The sequence below is a fragment of the Marmota monax genome, unplaced genomic scaffold (genome assembly GCF_021218885.2).
Source record: "Marmota monax isolate L192 unplaced genomic scaffold, Marmota_monax_Labrador192_F-V1.1 WCK01_AAM20220418_F8-fsc00157, whole genome shotgun sequence".
NCBI lineage: Eukaryota > Metazoa > Chordata > Mammalia > Rodentia > Sciuridae > Marmota > Marmota monax.
Window position 1 is genome coordinate 2,167,108 of NW_026694573.1, and position 18,478 is coordinate 2,185,585.

At 49.6% G+C, this 18,478-nt stretch overlaps 3 protein-coding genes across 4 annotated transcripts; 2 read left to right on the top strand and 1 right to left on the bottom strand.

Annotated features, from left to right (window-relative positions):
• Nucleotides 1-369: 369 nt before the first annotated feature.
• Ydjc (YdjC chitooligosaccharide deacetylase homolog) lies at nt 370-2,349 on the bottom strand. Its single transcript, XM_046421234.2, is given in 6 exon segments — nt 370-833; nt 836-1,152; nt 1,349-1,526; nt 1,611-1,710; nt 1,894-2,053; nt 2,141-2,349. Coding segments are annotated over 6 exon segments (984 nt in total). The 5' UTR covers nt 2,305-2,349; the 3' UTR covers nt 370-768.
• Nucleotides 2,316-9,701, top strand: Ccdc116 (coiled-coil domain containing 116). Of its 2 annotated transcripts, XM_046421204.2 has the most exons (4): nt 2,316-5,154; nt 5,978-6,523; nt 6,644-7,237; nt 8,344-9,701. In XM_046421204.2, exons 1-4 carry the CDS (start codon nt 5,083-5,085, stop codon nt 9,517-9,519), a joined length of 2,388 nt encoding a protein of 795 aa, XP_046277160.1. In that variant the 5' UTR covers nt 2,316-5,082; the 3' UTR covers nt 9,520-9,701. The 2 variants fall into 2 exon arrangements, with proteins under 2 accessions (XP_046277160.1, XP_046277161.1); XM_046421205.2 differs by having other exon boundaries at nt 5,972-6,523; nt 6,644-8,467.
• A 5,505-nt stretch (nt 9,702-15,206) lies between these two features.
• Sdf2l1 (stromal cell derived factor 2 like 1) lies at nt 15,207-17,200 on the top strand. The gene is made up of 3 exons (XM_046421200.2): nt 15,207-15,443; nt 15,812-16,008; nt 16,799-17,200. The coding sequence occupies exons 1-3, from the start codon at nt 15,257-15,259 to the stop codon at nt 17,078-17,080; spliced, it is 666 nt and encodes a 221-aa protein (XP_046277156.1). The 5' UTR covers nt 15,207-15,256; the 3' UTR covers nt 17,081-17,200.
• The last annotated feature ends 1,278 nt before the right edge of the window (nt 17,201-18,478 follow it).

Genomic DNA, 18,478 nt, shown 5'->3' on the forward strand with positions numbered 1-18,478 from the left:
GGTATGTGCCTGTAGTTCTGTAACTACTTGGAAGACTAAGGATGGAGGATTGCTTGAGCCCAGAAGTTTGAAGCCAGACTGGATGACATAGCGAGAATCTAACCAGTGAGGCACAGTCACACATGCCTGTAATCCCAGTGACTGGGAGGCTAAGGCAGGAGGATGGCAAGTTGGAGGCCAGCCTTAGGAACTTATCAAGGGCTTAAGCAACTTAGACCCTGTCTCAAAATTCCAAAACAAATAAAAAGGGCTAGGGATATAACTCAGTGGTAAAAATACCCCCAGTACCAAAAAACAAAAAAACAAAACAAACAAACAAAAACTCACCATACACATCCCTAAGCATAAACAAAACCAGAACACAGAATATTTGCATAGAATATTGACTTGGTCTGGGCCACAAAGGAGTTGCTGTGTACATTCTTGTTTCATGGTTTCCCAAGCACTGTTTACAAACCACCCAAGTCTGAAAGACACATATTTTATTTACAGCCAATCCCTGCCCACTGCCCCTGCCCAGTCAGGGGTTTACATTACAATGTGAATTGTCACCAAATGCTCTGCAGGCCCAGATGTCATTGTCTGGGCCTGCATGCAGCCAAGAGTGGCTTCCTTAATACCTGGCTGTCACTCTGAACCATGAGGACCTGGGCACAAAGCAGGCAGTGTCTCACTGTGGGAAGTGGGTTCCTGCCCAGGCCATGGTTCCAGGCTGTGCCAGAGGTTATTCTGGCCCCTTTCTTCCACACCTATAAGGGGCATTAGCGATCAGCTCACTGTCGGAGTTATGGTGGGGAAGGGCTCCAAGAAGGGTTCCAGAGTGGCCTTGCAGAGGACTCCCGGGGCCTCTTGGAGTCCAGGTCGTCAAGGGCGCAGAGCTGCACGCCATCTTGGGCAAGCTGGGCCCGCAGAGTGGGCGCTGTGAGGACCCGCAGCTCATGCAGCCTCTCCCAAGAGCAAGAGAAAGCATCAGGGCCCTCACCGCAGCCCCCGGCTGGAGGCACACTGGGGTAACCGGGGTGTGCCATCAGCTCGGCTGTCAGGGCATGGCCTGCAGGGATACCTTCCAAGGCTCTCGCCAGCGCCCCCAGTACGCGGTGAGCAGACATGTGTCGGCCGCAAGTGCTCAGGCCCACGAAAGCATCCGTCCACCTGTAGGTGCTGGGGCATCAATGGCAGAGCAGGAAGATCCTGAAGGCTAGTTAGGGGTCAGGGCGGGAAGGAACTAGAGTGGGGCAGCCAGTCGATGCCTGACCTTTTTCCAGGTTGAAAAAGGGACACTCTGGACAAGTGAACCAACCCGTGGGACTCTGGGGATGGGGTCGGGATTGGGGAGTCCGGTGCTCACCATAGGCCATGACGGGAGAAAGGACCCATAGCAGCCCTGGCATCGCGCTCCACTGTGCAGGCGAAGGCACGGGCTGGGTCTTCCAGCCACGCGCAGCCGCTCACACCACGTTCTAGCGGCAGTCGTGTGAAGCGCACCCCATAAGCCTGCAGCGACTCGGCAAACACCTGACACACACCTGCTGACGAAGCCGCCTCAGAGAGGAGCACATCTCCTCATCTGGGAGCAAAGCCCCCCGACCTGGGAGCTTGAACCCACGAACCTGGGAGTACGTGCACATGCTGATGTCCGTCCACATGCGTAGGGTCCCTGCCCAGCAATTCCCGGAAGCGGCTTAATTGGGCCTCTAGCTCCTCCCGCACCTGGAAGGAGAAGCATAGACATTTGAGCTTCAGGGAGCAGCTACAGAAGATTCCCTCCTTGTACAACTGTAAGACTGAATAAGAGAAGGATCTTGCCGCTCCTGTCCCTAACGACTTCACGGTAACCTCCGGGCTGAGCTTTGGGGTCAACGCGTGCATCCTCCTGCAGCCGCACCTCCGCACCTGAGGCAAAGCCACGTCTCCGGCAGCTACCGCCTCCCGGAATCCCATCTTGCCCAGAAAGAAGCCTTCGCGGCTCAGCAGCGACGAGGCGCCTTGGCGGGCTGGGCCTACAGGTCGACCTTCGGACAGGTTGGCGTGGAGGCCGGTAGGGATGCTGTGCCTGTGGGCGGAGCAGGATCTGGAGCCCAGACGCCGCGGGGCAAATGCATCCCCAAACCCGCTGGATCCCGTAAGGGGCCGCTCTCACCTGCGAGCCAGCTCCGCCGCGCTCTCCGCGGCCGCGCCGTTAACCAGCAGGGACACACTGGTCACAGTCCCTGCCAGGAAAGCCTCCACGATGCCCTCATCGCGCCGCGGACAGTAACCGAAGTCATCTGCGGTGACCACCAGCCGCACGCGCGGACCAGCCATGGCAGCTTCAAACCTTTGATGGAGACTTGAGGGGTGTGGTCTAGACAACCCAGGCCCCGCCCAAGAACGCTGCCCAAAACCCCGCCCTGACGCACACGCCTAGACGCGGCTATCCTTCGCCTTTGTTGTCACCAGCTAGTGGTTCCTAATTGGCTCTGTAACCACTCCGCCGACTTTGCTCTGTTGGAACTAGTTCAAGACTGCATTTATAATTACAACAGGACGAACTTTCCTTGACTAATAAAGTGAACGGCAGAGCGGGGCGCCGTGACGCACGCCTGTAATCCCAGTACCCCGGTGGGGCTAAGGCAGGAGGACCGCAAGTTTAAAGCCAGTCTCAGCAATTTAGTGAGGCCCTAAGCAACTTAGCAAGACTGTCTCAAAAAGGGCTGGGGAAGTGTCTCAGTGGTTAAGCTCCTCTGGGTTCAATCCCCAGAACCAAAGAAGAAGAAGAAGAAAAAAAAAAAGTGAACGTTGAGAAATGGGTTTTTATTTTGTTTTGGTTTTTTTTTGTGTGTTTTTTTTTTCTTTGTTTAAAATAGCAACATAAAAGAAAAAGAAAGGAAAGGAAAGGGAGAAAAACAAAAAAAAAAAAAAAAAAAAAAAGGAAAAGAAAAACTCCTTTACTCTTTCCAGAGATCACCATTGCTAACTTTCTGGGTAGTGTACTTCCAGTATTCTCTAAGAAGATAAACACACCTAATTTCACTTCACCATCCAAAGATGATCACATCAATGCTATTGCATTCTTGTAATTTTTTTTTTTGTATACCAGTGCCTATGAACATTTTTCATGTTATTAACTATTTTGATTTTTTAAAAATTGCCTATTGTCCTTTACTTATTTTTCTAAGAAGAGACATTTCCTTAGTAAAGCTCTAAACAAGAAAATGAACATATATGTCATGATAATGGCTTAATTTGAGAAAGCATTAGCCTCTGTGTCTCTCTGGAGCTCCGTCCAAAGTAACAAGTTTTACATTTATAACAATTTTTTTGCTCTTTGGGTCCAGAAAGCCTTTCCTTACCCATGATTATGTCACTAGTTACCATGATGACAAACAGTTTTCATTGTAATGTGACTCTTTTGATTTATTTTTCACTATGGAAATCATGGTATTTGTGTCCAGTCTTTGAGATTGGTAATGTCATTTGTGTTTTACAGATAAGGAAACTGAGTGTCAGAGAGGGGAGGAGTAGTGAATCTGGGATTAGTCCCTGCAACTCAGGGCCTACATCTAGGCCTCCTCTGATCCTCTTAGTCCTCTTAGGGGAAGAGAAGGTAGAGTAGAACTTGAGAATAACAAATAATACCTCATGGAGCCTTGTAGGTATTGGAGGACTCAAAAAGCCCTTCAACCAAGCTCTTGACATACAGACTGTTGTGTTCAATCATACTAATTATTGAATTAGCAGACCTCAACTAACTACCGTTCTCCACTGGGAAGCTGATCCTGGAAAGGCCAGAAGTCCTGAGGTTGTAAAAGTGGAAGATAGCATTGATTAAGCACCTCCTGGGTGCCAGGCACTGGACAGGGCTGACTGTCTCAGTCCTTGCCCCAAAGGAGCACCATTTGGTAGACAAGTAACAACATGCAGTGGTAGACTCTGGCATGGGGTTTGTGGTGAATCTGTTGACCAGAAGGGGAAAGGAAAGGGAATGTGGTAATGTTATATAGGGCCTCTCTTAGGGTGTCAAGTGTGTTGTATGAAGATTTTATGTAATCCTGTACTCCCTATGTGGAAGGATGTTAGTCCTATTTTCAAACAAGGAGTCTATGCTCAGGTTGAATCACACCCTCAAGAAACAGCACAGCCAGGAATTGAAGCTGGCTAGGCCTGTAACTGAGAACTGGAACTTTTTCCTCTGTTCTCAGGAAGACTGCAGAAAAGGGCTCAGACGGACTCTGTGGTCTATTACCTTGGGCAAGGGGAGCAGGCCCCTGGAAAGAAGAAATAAGAGCAGGAAGCCGAGGGTTTTGCAACTATCAGGGAGAAACTGAGGAAGGTGTGTTTGTACTGAGGTTGGAGGCCATGGCTTTTGCCCTTAGACTCATTTTGGGGCAGTTTAGGGTCACAGATCCGATTCCCCAGATTCAGAGCCCCTGGCCAGAGAGCGAAATCCACAGCCACTCGGGTCGCCAGTGACTATGAAGGCAACAGAGCCAGGGGCAGTGGGAGTGGAAGAGGAGTCAGCGTGGCCCCGCCCCCAACTATTGTGTCGTAAGAAGCAAGTGGGCAAAAGGATCCTTGTTAACCAATCAGGGGGCGGTATTTAAATAATCGAGCAGGGAGCCCCCCCCCCCCAACACAATCTAGCTCTCTGTGAGGTGGTCAATTAGCGCGCACAGACCACACAAGCTAGCCGAGCAAGGTAGGACTCTGGTGAGCGGGTCGATCATAAGCCAGGGTGGGACGCCAGGAGGCCCCGGTTTAGGAGGAGAGAGGGTCAGACACATCCCCACCCAGAGACCTCTGAGACAGGATACGGCCGTCCCCAGAGATCCCCACCCTTACGACTCCAATTGGGGGCAGTCCGCGGACGCCTAGGGGGCTCTGAGCAGAGGAAGAGTTATAAAGGACACGGAGTGTGGGGAGCGAGGTACCGGCGGACCCCAGGGCCACTGACATAGTCAGGGATGGACGGAAAGAAACTTGGACTCGTGGAAGCCTGGGCGCACCCTTGAGACCCTTACGCCATTTTCCCGCGTCCTGCAGAGTGGAATCTGTTGTGGAACTGAAGAGAGAAGGCGGACAGTGGGCTTGGCTGCTTGCATTATGGCCAGCTGTCGCCACCACTCAGGATACCTGGCCGACGATGAGGCTGGCCACAGCACGTACATAGCACGGGTAAGTGTGCCTAGCAGGATCCGAACCTGATGCCACGGACTACTAATACTCGTTCTTGTTTCCTATTGATCTCCTCTCTGGTCCTCTTAGTGAAGTCCTTATTATAGGCTTGACCTGTCTACAACCCCTTGCTGAGCCCTGATCTCCCTTGATTTCATTCCCAATTCCCCTGACTCCAGTGTCACAAGAGGGACTTGGATCAACTAGGAACTCTGAGTATGAGCATGGTGTCATCTCAGAGTCCAGGACTCAAGTTAGAGAAGTAGCCATATGTAAAACAGGGCTCAGGATCTCCTGTGTTCTCTGCATCACAGCAGTGGAGACAGGGATGGCTTGCTCCTTGCAGAGATTCAGAACCACAGAGACTCAGAGGGGTTTTATCATTTGCCCAATCACACCACATATAAGGGTAGAAGTGGGCTTTCAGACTAGGTCTTGTGTATGTGAAATGTAGGTTTGGGGAACATTTCAGGGAAATCATAAATAGATCCTTATTTGTGAAAGTGGGGGTTGAACCTCAAAAGGGGCTATTGTGGACACTGTCACACAGCCTGAAGATGGCAGAGTCAGGGTCCAAACCCAGGATTAGCATACTCTAAAATGCAATTCCTGGGCTTTGAATTTAGCTCGGTGGTGGAGCTCTTGCCTAGCACACTCAAGACCCTGGGTTCAAACACCAGCACTACCAAAACCAAAAAAACAAAACTGGAATTCCTTCCACTGTTCAATCTCCATCTAGCTCCTAGCAGCCCCCTAGGACAGGGACCTCCCTCCCCTGCAGGGCATCCTGCAAACTGTGAAAAGCCTGTCTGCTTAGGTGCAGCCACCCAAGAAGCCACTGTTGCCAGAAATGGGGTCAGCCTCCAAGCTGGGTCGTATGCCCCACCCACCATCAATGGATGGCAACTCAGCTTACCGGGGCCACCGCCAAACTGCTAAGGGCCCTCAGGCTTTTGGTAGCTTCTTGGATTTCCTGACTGAGGGCCAGGTGTTAGACAGCCTACAGACAGTGGTGGAGGAGGCAACAGAGCGCATGGCTGCTATGAAGACAGAGGCTGGGGTGCCATTGGTAGAGATCCAGGACCCAATTGAGGTGCCAAGTGGTAGGCGGCCACGTGTTCGACCCAGCTTCAGCACTGTGCACCGACACCGTGCTCAGCCCAGCCTCTGTACTGGACGCCCCAACAATTACCCATCTTGCTCCAGCTCCATGTCTGACTCCCATAGCAGCCTCACAGCTGGCTGTCTGGGCTCCCACAGCTGGAACAGTGACGTGGGTGCACAAGGCTTAGGCTCAGTGCCACCCACGAGGGACAAACTTCTACTGGAGAAAAACCTCAAGCGTCTACTGCGGTTGGAGAAGAAAGGGGTGAGATCTGGGTCCATGACTGGGGCTAGTGGGGGGGATGGACAGGCCAGGCCAGGGCCAAGCGTGCTTGGCTGCTTCTGGACACCTCTCAGAATCCCCTCCCCCTCTCTCTTTCTGCAGAAAGGCCTGAGTCAGCCCAGTTCCAAGAGGGAATCCCTGCTATGGGACTCACTGGGCAGCCAGGCCAGCAGCCAGCGGACCCGGGAGCAGCCATTGTCTTGGTTCTCAGGGCTGCTGGGCTCCAGACCAGGCACTCCTGAAGCATCAGAGATGGGACCTGGAGAACGAGAGCTGTTTTTCCTCAAACGAGAATTCAACAAGGAGATGAAATCTTTGCTGAGCCAGCCAGCATCCTTTGACTTGCCTGGCTACTGTTCAGTCCGTCAGCCCCATTGCACCCTGGACTTCCTGGCTAAGCACCACCTCTTTCCTGCTCTGCAGACTGTGGTCAGTCAGGCTGTGGACAAGCTCAGTTGTGCCCGCCGCCCAGATGGCTGCCCTCTTTTTCCTGTCAACTGCGATCCCAACCCAGCATTGTCATTTAACTTGCTACCACAAGACTCCAGGATGGTCACACCCACTAGGAGAAGGGAGCACTATGATTCTTTCCTCAGTAGAGCCTCCAGCTCCAAGATAACTCCCAGAAAAACCAAGGGCAAACGGGGCTCCCCCCCTGTGTCTAATGCTCAGGTGGCCACCAAACTCAGGCTCAAGGTGAAACCTACAGAAGAGACCAATGTCCCTAGCCCCTCACTTCACCCCAGGCAGGGGACTCCTGACTTAGATCCCAAATTACAGAAAACACCTGTGTTCCAGAGTTCCAGCCAGAAAACCAAGCCTTGCCATGGCTTGCATCTCACCCTGCCTGCACCTGGAATCACAGTGGAGTTGGCATCTAGTCAGGGTTGCCTCAGGGGACCAGTCCCACCTCCACTTGTCTCCTCCCACCCTCTTTCCTCCTACCTTTTCCCCATCCTCTCCTCTTCGGCTTCATTGAGTTCAAAGGTAATCCCCTTAAGAGTGGGGCATGGAAACTTGAGGACAAATTTGAAGGGCAATGACCCTGTTACCCACCACTCCTAGCAGCCACTGTCACTGGTAGGTGCCCAAGATCAAGGTCTCTCTTGACCTACATTATGGAAACCTGCTGGGCATAGTACAAGCTGCTGGAATACCAGGAATCCTGGCCTAGCTACTACTAAATATTGTCAAAGATGAATAAAGGCTATTTTTTATCCTGGATATATATTTTTTTAATGTTTGTATGTGAATCTTGGAGGTCCTCCCACATAGAAAGGGTCTTGTCCCTTGTGGGGACTCTGCATCCTAGAGTCTAGTTCCCTCTAAATTCAACTGCAGGACTCTCCAGCCTCTCTGATTTGCTTAGGGAAAGTTGCCCAGGGGGACTATGTGGACAACATAGGTGATTTTACCCTGGTGGGTCTCTAGCAGTCCCCCAACTGTGCCTTCACCAAGGTCCAGGTGTGCTTCTCTCTGAACATAGGGCTGCAGTATCAGCTTGTAGAAGCCCAGGTTTTTCAGGCTCAGGTTTGCTGGCACCATGACTGAGGTCCCTAGCTTTGCTGCAGGCCTAATAGGTGAGGCAGGTGAAGTGATCATGAGGGTTGGCTATTGAGTATCACAGCATAGAAAATGTGGTAGAGTTTATATCCTTAGTGTGATAAGTATGACTTCTATATTTGTGACAGGCTGGGCTGGTAGGGCTGCCAAGGAGGTGTGATGGGTGTCACAAGGCAGCAGGAAAGGTAAGACCAACAAGATGTGACATGTCTCCTTTTCCCTCCTTGGCTACCACATAGAGCCCCAGTGTCAAGTTCACGAAGAAGAAGTCGCTGCCTTCCATCTCATCCAAGTCCAGCATGTCCCACCTCTCCAACCCCTGGTACGAGGAGCTCATCAACTTCTTGGTTGAGCAGGCAGTCTCCTTGCTCATCTGCAAGTACAAGTTTGAGAACAACCTCAATAAGCAGCTTGGCTTCATCTCCTTCCCAATCACTGAGACACTCATGGACCTTTTCCTGGGCTTCAAGAAAGTGAAGGGCTCCCATATCCGCCTGTCCTCGAAGACAGACTGGCGCTGCCTGTTGCACAAGCTGGAGGAGGACCATTTGCTACATCAGGTCTCAAGGCAGGCCTCGCGGCTGGGAGCCCACCATCCCAGTAGCATCTCCCAGGTTGGTGCTTCCCAGGTCAGTGCCTCCCACGTCAGCACCTCCCACCATCGTGTTCCCCATTTTGGCCCCTCATGGCGTAGCACAGTGCCCCTCACCCCACAATCTACCATGCATCCTGAGCCAGTAACTGACAGGACCAAGGCCCAGGCCCAGGCCCATTCCCAGGCCCGGGCCCAGGCCCAGGCCCATTCCCAGGCCCAGGCCCAGGCCATAGAGCCTGACCCTTCCCTCAACATTGAGCTGCCAATCCTCCAGCTACACAGCACTCAGGAGCCTACTACAGAAGAGGGGAAGATACCCACAAGCCTATCAGAGCCCAAGCTGTCTGTGTCATCCACCACCAGCATGGGTTTCAGTCCTCCGGAGTCCAAGGAAATGGTGAATGTCGAGGACATTGATGGCAGTGACAAAGACAAGGATAAGGACAGTGATGAGGACAAGAATGAGGTTAAGGGCACTGATAGTGATAAGGACAAGGACAAGGATAAGGACAGTGATGAGGACAAGTATGAGGATGAGGGCAGTGATGAGGATGAGTATGATGATGAGGATGAGGACGAGTATGAGAATGAGGGTAGTGATGAGGAAAAGGAGGAGGATGAAGGCAGTGATGAGGATGAGGATGAGGTCGAGGATGAGAATGAGGATGAGGTCGAGGATGAGGATGAGGGCAGTGATGAGGACAAGGAGGAGGGTGAGCAGTATTCTGTGTATGACAGCGAGTTCCAGAGCTTCCCTGAGCCTGGATTGGAGACAACCATTAACTACTCTGTGGACATGGGCCACAGTGACCCCCCATGATGTCCCCATAAACCACACCAAGTGCTCCATTCCCTGCTCCTGCTCTTTTGGAGTGACTTCCCACTCAATTGGCCCCTGCTCTGAGCAGCGGTCAGGATGGGATGAGAATACCCATGAGAATTTCTGCTGATACTCTCAGGGAAGCCAATGAGAGAAACAGAAATAAATATGTTCATTTCTCATTCTGAGATTTCTGCTTCCCTTTCTTTTCTTCCTTGCCACCTACCTTTTTTTTTTTTTTTTTTTTTTGGTACCAGGGATGAACCCCGCAGGGAGCTTTACCACTGAGCCATACCCTCAGCCTGTTTTATTTATTTTTTTTAATTTTGGGACAGGGTTTCTATAAATTGCTTAGGGCCTCATTAAGTTGCTGAGGTTGGCTTTGAACTTGTGCTCCTCCTGCCTCAGACTCCCAAGCCACTGAGATTATAGGTATGTACCACCACGCCTAGCTGCTCCTGCCCTTTAGTAGCACCTTTAGGGTGGGCCTAGCTCAGCTGCAGCTATCCTTCATGAAAGCTAGTATCACTCTGACCCTGGGGAATCTCATGTGCTCTGCCTTATAATGCTCTCCTCTCACGTGACCAGCCTCCTTCTACTTTCTGCCTGCTTTGTTGTGTGGTTCTTCTCAACTCTAGTCTGCAATTTTCTGGTTCCTCAACCCTCTTAGGACTCCTGGTCACCCCTCAGTCACAGTCCCTGTGCATCATGACTCCTGCTTTTTGGAAACTTTCTCTGCCTGGGGAAGCTCCCTCCTTGCTTTGGTATGTCACAGCCTCACATTGCAGCCAAAAAACATGCAGTCTCACCCTCTCCAGCTATTCTCATGGCTACCTGTATCTCTAATTTGTGTTTCCCAACACCCAACTCCAGAAAATCTGGAGTTTCTATGCCAGGCCATGTGGTGGTAGCTGTTGGTCAATTGGGCTGTGGATTGGCTGCCCTAGGGCATGGCTTCTGCTGTGATTGACAAGTTTCTTCTCCAAGGTTATCCTGGGATTTCTGGCTATCTTGTACTTTCAGCAAAACATCGCCTTTCCCTCTGCCTTGTAGGGCAGCTTGTTTATTGCCCTATTCATGCACCTTCATTCAGAGAACAATTCAATCTCTCCCCTCTAGACAAGAGAACATGTAAAGACTCTACACTATAGTTTTCTTGTCTAGGTTGCCATTGTGGGGCACATGGTGGGTCTGTTTTTGCCTCTCTTTCAATGCGTAGAGGTCAGGCTTGCTCAGCCAAGCTTGACCATGCTCAGGGGCCCAAGAGCCCATACATGAAGATATATCAACAGAAGGGCTCCCTCTAGAGTCTGGCAGGGGAGTTCTCTTGGACATTAGCCACATTCACACCCTATAATTCAGAATCCTAAAATGGGTAGATCAGGGACCCATTTTTCTACAGAGCTCTTGTGGCACAGATCTTTCAGGGCACATGTTTGACTCAATTCCCAGTCCTTAAGGCCAACCACCACTACCACCACAGCAATACCACTTGACTGCGATTGATTAGTCCCATTGGCATATTGCTATTCTAAGCCTGGTTGATTGCTAACAACGAATGTGGATGCTACAGAGTAGCCATTATCTACCTGTCCAAAAGCAAGAAACCTATCAGTAAAAAGGATCCAAAAAAGAAAGCCCTCAGGCTCAAGAGACAGCAGCTGCTATGATTCTCACTCACTTCTCAGGTCCTATTGCCACATCATCAACAGACATTAGAACATGGCCCTATCCCAGCATCAGAGGCACATGTCCCTGGGAAGAGCTGGAGCAGTACTTTTGGAAACTATTGGAACATTGTGCTAGATATGTGTGTTCTTATCCTGTTTCAGTTATCTCTTGCTGTGTAAAAATACCCCAAGGTTTAAATAGCTTCAAACAAAAGATCATTTATCATGACATTGGGATTGACATGATAGGCTGAAGTTGCTCATGTGACTGCTTTCAACTGAGAACTAAAACATTCCAAATCGGTTCTCTTCCTCCAGGGTATCTCTCCATGTAGCCTCTCACCATGCAGTCAGTAATCTAGTCTGCACTTCCTTACAGCTTGAAGATACACTGACTTCCTAGAAGGAAGAAGCAGCAACCTCTGGAGTTGCTATGACTGGTGCTTAAAAATCCCAAAATAGTACTTCTTTGGCATTCTCTTAGTCAAAGAAAGTCACAGTCCCTGCCCAGATTCAATGAGAGGGAAATGGATTCTGTCTCCTTTGCTTACAGGGATGGGAGGAATTTTTTGTTTTGTGGTACCAGGATTGGAACTTAGGGCCTCACACATGTTGGACAAGCACTCTAAGTAATATTCCCCAACTTTGAGATGGGAGGAATTGTTTGTGGCCATATTTGGAGACTAGCTACCACTCTTTCTCCCCTCCATGACTAGATGCATCTCAAGCATGGACACAGGTTGAGCCAATCAGACTCTCTCTCGAGAATCTGAACCTGAAGACAAACTGTGGTTGAAAGGTACTGAAGATGTTATGAATAGTCCTGGGCCATAAGATGATCCAGGGAACATTTTTCTTCATAAGGGAGGCAGAAGAAGAACTATGAGAAGCCATGAGGCTACACAAGAGTCAAGGAAGAGTCACTTTGGCCTCCCCCACTTTGTTTCTGGGGTTTGGTTTCTAATTTAAATGATAATCAGAGATATTCTTAAAAAAACCCCACTATATTTATTTGGGAATTGCAGATCATCACAAGGGAAATATGTGTGCCATAGTAAACTTTGACCATACTTGAGGAGAACGAGGCAAAGGGAAACTTTTAAGGTGTAATGAGACCCAGAATTGGTGGTACACACCAGTAATCCCAGCACTAGGAGACTGAGTCAGAAGGCTCACTTGAGTCCAAGAGTTCAACACCAGCCTGGGAAACATAAGAAAACATAATAATAATAAAGTCAAAATTAGAATTATATATGCCATTTTGAAACAATAATATTTGACTACAAGGAACAATAACAAGGGAGACACTGGTCCAAGATTGAACAGACAGTTGCTGGGCAGACATCTTTGCAGAAGTAGTTTTGTGTAAGTTTGTGGTGGTCCTTGTGTGAAGTTGTGGTTCTGGCAGAGTCTTTTATGATAGTTCTTATTATGAAGCCTGCATGAGATCCCCTCCTTCCCAGCCTCCTGGTTTTATTTACTTATTTTGGTTAGGGCATTACAAGTTACTTCATTTTGATTCTGACAACTTTGACATAGCTTACTTAGAATCCTGTTTCTGCCTGTCAGAAGAATAGCCATTCTCTTGTCCTAAATGCAAGTGAAAAACCATTGGTGACTTTCAGCAGGAGACTGGCATAATCTGTTTTGTTTAGTACTGGGGATTGAACCCAGGGGTGCTTAATCACTGAACCACATTCCCCAGCCCTTTTTAATATTTTATTTAGAGAAAGAGTCTCATTAAGTTGCTTAGGGCCTTACTAAGTTGTTGACGCTGGCCTTAAACTTGCAATCCTTCTGCTTCAGCTTCCTGAGCTGCTGGGACATAATCTATTTTCTGCTTTCACATTTTTCCTTTGTAGATAATGCTGCGGCATGGGACCAGTGTAGTGGAAGCAGCGAGATCTAATAGGAAGTGGTAGATGATACTTGTTAGAGGGGGAAGTGGGCTTAGGTGGAGGTTTCAGGAGAGATGCCTTGAAATCTGTTTTGGAGTCAGGGACATCAACACTTATTTGATTAGACATAAGGAGTGAGGTAAAGAGAAGAATCAAAGAAGAATTCAAAATTTCAGTCTTGAGCAATTGGTAAATGGAGAGGCCGATTTGCTAAGACTCAGAAGCCTAGAGGAGGAGCAGCTTAAAGGAAGAGATCAGAATTCTGCTTTGTACATGTTAACTTTGATATGCCTGCTGACATGTCCAAAAGAACATTTTCATTGCCTCTCGGGTTGTACTGTTGTCCCTCTACCCTGGATTGGAGGCCCCCTCAAGTACTGGGTCTGCCAAGTCCAGGGTAGACCTTCTTAAGCCATTTAGACATTCTAAATTCTAAAAATATCAAGGTGCCTTATTTGATATATAATTCAAAATAAACATAATATTAAACATTGAAAATCTTAATTGTTTTCAGGGTGTTTGCCTAGCATGGGCAAGGTCCTGAGTTCAATCCCCAGCAGCAAAGAAAATAAACTGACAAACAAACAAACACCCTAAAATCACATGCTGCTGTCTTTTTTTTTTTTTTTGGGGGGGGGGTACTGGGGATTGAACGCAGGGTGCTTTACCACTGAGCCATATCCTCAGCCCCTTTTATTTTTTATTTTGAGATAGGGTTTCACTAAGTTGCTGAGGCTGTCTTTGAACTTGTGAAGGGGGAGGCCCCTTCAGCCTCTCTGAGTTGCCAGGATTGAAAGTATGCATCACTTCACCCAGCTGTTACTTTCATTCGGAAGGGCTTGCCAGCTATGCTTATAATCCCAGCGACCTGGGAGACTGAGGCAGGAGGATTCCCTAAGGTCCAGCCTTAGGAATTTAGTAACTTAGCAAGACCCTGTCTAAATTGAAAAAAGAAAGAAGACTGAGGATGTAGCCCGTGGTAAAATGCCTCTGGGTTCAATCCCCAGTATTCCACCCGCCACAAAGGACTTTATTCTGTTTTTTTTTTTTTCTGAGTTCAAAATTCTGGATGAACTCATTAACTATTAACTATGAACTATTAACTATTAAATATGAACTTTAATTTCTGCTTTGCTAGTGCCCCAAGTGCATGGCTCAGTCAGCTTCTTGGGTAATGTACCCCAGAGCCAGTTCCTCTATGACCCCCAGCTTAGGGTTTGGAATCAAAATCAATGCAAGAAAGTTCCATGGATGAATAAGTAAACAGTGGCATACGTTTTCCTCCCTTGAAGACGGAACTGAAAATCCTCTGAAAAGGCAGCATAACTGAAACCCAAAAGAACATTTTAACTTCATGTCAAGAAGACCTGGGACACATAGTCACCCAGGCTTGCTCCCCAAATTCCTTTCTCCCTGTGTTGTGGTTTCCTTAGACAGATTTGGGACTTTCTATTGAAATTTTGCCATTATCCTCAACTCCACAGCTCCCTGCTGTCCTGTGCTGCTGTATGACGCAGTAACTCCGAGTTCTGTCATGTAAGGAATCAAATGGTTGAGTGGGAAATTCAGAAGACCCAAGATTCGGGGACTGAGGTGACTCAGAGTCCGAGAGGGGGCCATAACCGAATGGCTGGGGAATTAATTCCCGGGTTCAGGGATCTGTTCACTTTATGACCACAAAAATCTAGTGACCCAACAACTTTAAGATCCTGCAGCTGCAGATGCAAAGTTCGAGGGGAGAGACAAATAATTGAGGTCCCAGAGGCCCAAGATCAAGGTGCTTTCTATACATATATCGGTAGGGTCTTAGGACCCTCAGAATGGTGTTCAGGGGCTCAGCGACCGCAGGACTCCGCGAGCGCACTCACCTGTGCAACTCTGTGCACTTTTACCACTTGGCTGCAGCCGCCCGTCCCTTGACGTTCATTGGTGAGCCCTCGGAAGCGTGGACCAATCAAAGCCCTCCTCGTATCTCCGGCTCCCTCCCAGCGAAATCTCTGGAAATCCAGGGTTGGGTCTTTTTTAAGCCTACCCAATGGCAGTACGGGCCGAGCGCCGCGCGGGATGACGATTGGCTGGCGCGAGCGGGCGCTGTCAGAGCCGGATTGGCCTGAGGCGGGAACGGAAGCGGCTTGTTGTCCCGAGCGGCTGGAGCCCGGCTAGGGCGAGATGTGGAGCGCGGGCCGCTTGAGGGCTGCCGGACCGGCGCTTCTGGGGCTGCTGCTGGCGCTTTTGGTGCCGGACGGTGGCACTTCCAAGACCAGCGAGGGACTAGTGACCTGCGGGTCGGTGTTGAAGCTGCTCAACACGCACCACAGGGTGCGACTGCACTCACACGACATCAAATACGGATCCGGTGCGTGGGACCAACGACTTGGGAAGCGCCAGGAGGCAGAGGCTCCGAGTTAAGGGTTTGGGGACGAGTTGGTCATAGGGGTCAATGGGCCATCAGGGAACGAGCTGGCTGGGGGTCTAGAGGCGTTGGGGGCCCTCGAGAGTCTAGGACTGGGACTTTGAGAGGGTCGTTTGGATTTGGGGGGCGGGGAAATCAACAGGAAACTGCGGGTCAAAGGACTTGGAGGATCAGGCAGGAGCCAGAGCTGGAAGTTAGGGGTGAGCCGTTGGGGTTCCAGAGTTGGAGTCATGGGGCAAATTATGGTGCCAAGGGTCGATAGTTCTGCGATTGATAAGCACCCTGGGATTGGATGGGATGTCACTCCTCAGGCAGCGGCCAACAATCCGTGACCGGTGTGGAGGCATCGGACGACGCCAATAGCTACTGGAGGATCCGTGGCGGCTCGGAGGGCGGGTGCCCGCGTGGGATCCCGGTACGCTGTGGCCAGGCTGTGCGGCTCACGCACGTGCTCACCGGCAAAAACTTGCACACTCACCACTTCTTGTCGCCGCTATCCAATAACCAGGTAATCCCCCTCCCTGACACCCTGGCATGTGTGTGAAGGGCTGGGGACAGAGCCTTGGGTTCCAGTTCGAGACTTTCCTTATCACCAGCTTTGAACCTCAGCTTATACGAATTGGGAATTTCAATTAAGAAATGTTTACTGAGTGTCCCTTCTGAGGACACAGAAGTGACTACCAGGGTCCTACCCCAGGATCTCTCAGCCTAGCAGACACAACGAGAGATGCATGTCCTCTTTTAGGGGCAAGTGGAACCCTGGGGTGGGGGGGGGCATCCACACAGCCTTTGCTGTGGGGAATAGGAAACTCAGGGCTGGGTTTGGAAAGACTCGTAGGAGTCTTCCATTCCCCAGAGGGAAAAAGAGGGGGCTTCCCAGGCCTGTGGAAGAGCTTATGCTAAGGCTTGGAGATCATAACTTTGAGGTGTTGGGATGGAATTGAGGATGGTTTAGGGGAGTTTGTGGAAGAAAAAGTTGGAGATAGAGACCTTGATTGTCAGCCTGAGGGACTGGATTTCAGAGGGGTTAGGACTGGGAGAACTTGGAGGAAGCCTTAGCTCCATGGACTCCAGTGGTCACTAAACAGAGTAACAGGGTATGTATGTGTAGGGGAGGAAGTTCTGGGAGGATATCCTGCTGTCCCACTTTGTAACTGTGGAAACTGAGGCTCAGGAAGGTGCAGAGTAAGAATCAAAGGACCAGTGAACTGGGTGCAAATGTTGCTGCCAGGCAAGCAGCAACCAAGGAACTTTGTATCCTGTGTGTTGACCATTATCCCCACACTCTACACCCATAGGAGGTGAGTGCCTTTGGGGAAGACGGTGAGGGTGATGACCTGGACCTGTGGACAGTGCGCTGCTCTGGGCAGCACTGGGAGCGGGAGGCTGCTGTGCGTTTCCAGCATGTGGGTACCTCTGTGTTCCTGTCAGTCACTGGTGAGCAGTACGGGAGTCCCATCCGTGGGCAACATGAGGTGCATGGCATGCCCAGTGCGAACACACATAATACATGGAAGGCCATGGAAGGCATCTTTATCAAGCCTGGTGTGGAGCCCTCTGCAGGTCATGATGAACTCTGAGTCATGGATGGGTGAATGGAGGGTAGCAGGGTGGGGCAATTGCACAGCCACTCTCTGTGGAGACTTTGGGTTTGTAGGGGTTCTCAAGTGCCTTTGTGATTAAAAAATGTTGGTCTGTCATTGTGTTTGTTGTGAGTGTGAGGGTGCTATCAGGAAGTGCCAGCCATCCCTGACCCAGTTCACCATCTCTTCCACCAGCCCAGCCTGGCTGTTGAATATGTCCAAACTGAACCCAGGGCACTTAGCCACTGATCAACATCCCTATCCCTTTTTAAATTTTTTTTTTTTTTTTTGAAACAGGGTCTCTCTCAGTTGCTGAAGCTATGGTTGAACTTGTGATCCTCCTGCCTCAGCCTCAATTACTACCACAGTTTGCTGCTATCTAAAACTTTTTGATGTTCTTCCCTGGGCAATTAGCTCTCCCTATCTACCTTTAGATGGTCTGATAGCAAGTTACTCAGTTCTCCAGCCCCTAAGTTTAAAGAACTTTCCTGTTGTCTAGACTCCATGGCAGAATGAGTGCCAGCTGGGATGGGACTCAAGCTCTTCAGGCCCATCATCCCTTGCAAGTGAGGACCCCACTCTCCTTGCATTGTGGCAATCTTTACACCTGTCTTTGACTAATAGCCAGGTGAAGACTCTGCCTATCTGCTGGAAAGTAGCATCACAGGCTTCTTCCTTCCTTCATTCTTTCTTTCTTTTTTTTTTCCCCCTCTGTTTTGATACTGGGTATTGAACCCAAGGGTGCTCTACCACTGAGTTACATCACTAGCCCTTTAAATTTTTTTTTCTTGTTTTTTTTAATCTGAGACTCACTAAGTTGCCCAGGCTAGCTTCAAACTTGTGATCCTCCTGCCACAATCTCCTAAATTGCTGGGATTACAGGCATGCAGCCTGCCCAGCATGTGGCATCTCAATTCCCCACCATTACTTTCCAAGTTCTCAAGGAACAGAGCTTCAGGGGCTGGAGTTGTGGCTCAGTGGTAGATCACTTGCCTAGCATGTGTGAGACCTTGGGTTCGATTCTCAGTACTGCTTGTAAAGAAATAAATAAAATAAAGGTCCTTCAACATCTTTAAAAAAAAAAAAAACAGAACAGAGTTTCAAAAGATGTCTTAAGGGAAGGTGGCCAAAAAAGAAAGGTTTTTTTCAGAGATCTGAGGAGGTTTCCTGGAAGAGGAGGTATAATTTGGGCAAAATTTAGAATATTACAATTTAAAGCAGGAGCAGACAAAGTAAAATCATTAGCCCTGCTGACCTGTGAATGACCTCTAAAGGTGATGGTTGGGATGACAGGTTTCCAGGACTTGGTAACAGCCAGGTTGTTGCTGCATAGGACAGTAGGAGCTTCAGGGAACTGCTGTTGATAGAGGGTACTGCTTCCCTGAAGGAGAGAAA

Coding starts and splice junctions, on each gene's coding strand:
- Ccdc116 (XM_046421204.2), top strand. CDS start 5,083: ATGGCCAGCTGTCGCCACCACTCAGGATACCTGGCCGACGATGAGGCT. Junction 6,524..6,643: donor TGCGGTTGGAGAAGAAAGGG/GTGAGATCTGGG, acceptor CTCTTTCTGCAG/AAAGGCCTGAGTCAGCCCAG. Junction 7,238..8,343: donor CCACCAAACTCAGGCTCAAG/GTGAAACCTACA, acceptor GCTACCACATAG/AGCCCCAGTGTCAAGTTCAC.
- Sdf2l1 (XM_046421200.2), top strand. CDS start 15,257: ATGTGGAGCGCGGGCCGCTTGAGGGCTGCCGGACCGGCGCTTCTGGGG. Junction 15,444..15,811: donor CGACATCAAATACGGATCCG/GTGCGTGGGACC, acceptor GTCACTCCTCAG/GCAGCGGCCAACAATCCGTG. Junction 16,009..16,798: donor CGCCGCTATCCAATAACCAG/GTAATCCCCCTC, acceptor CTACACCCATAG/GAGGTGAGTGCCTTTGGGGA.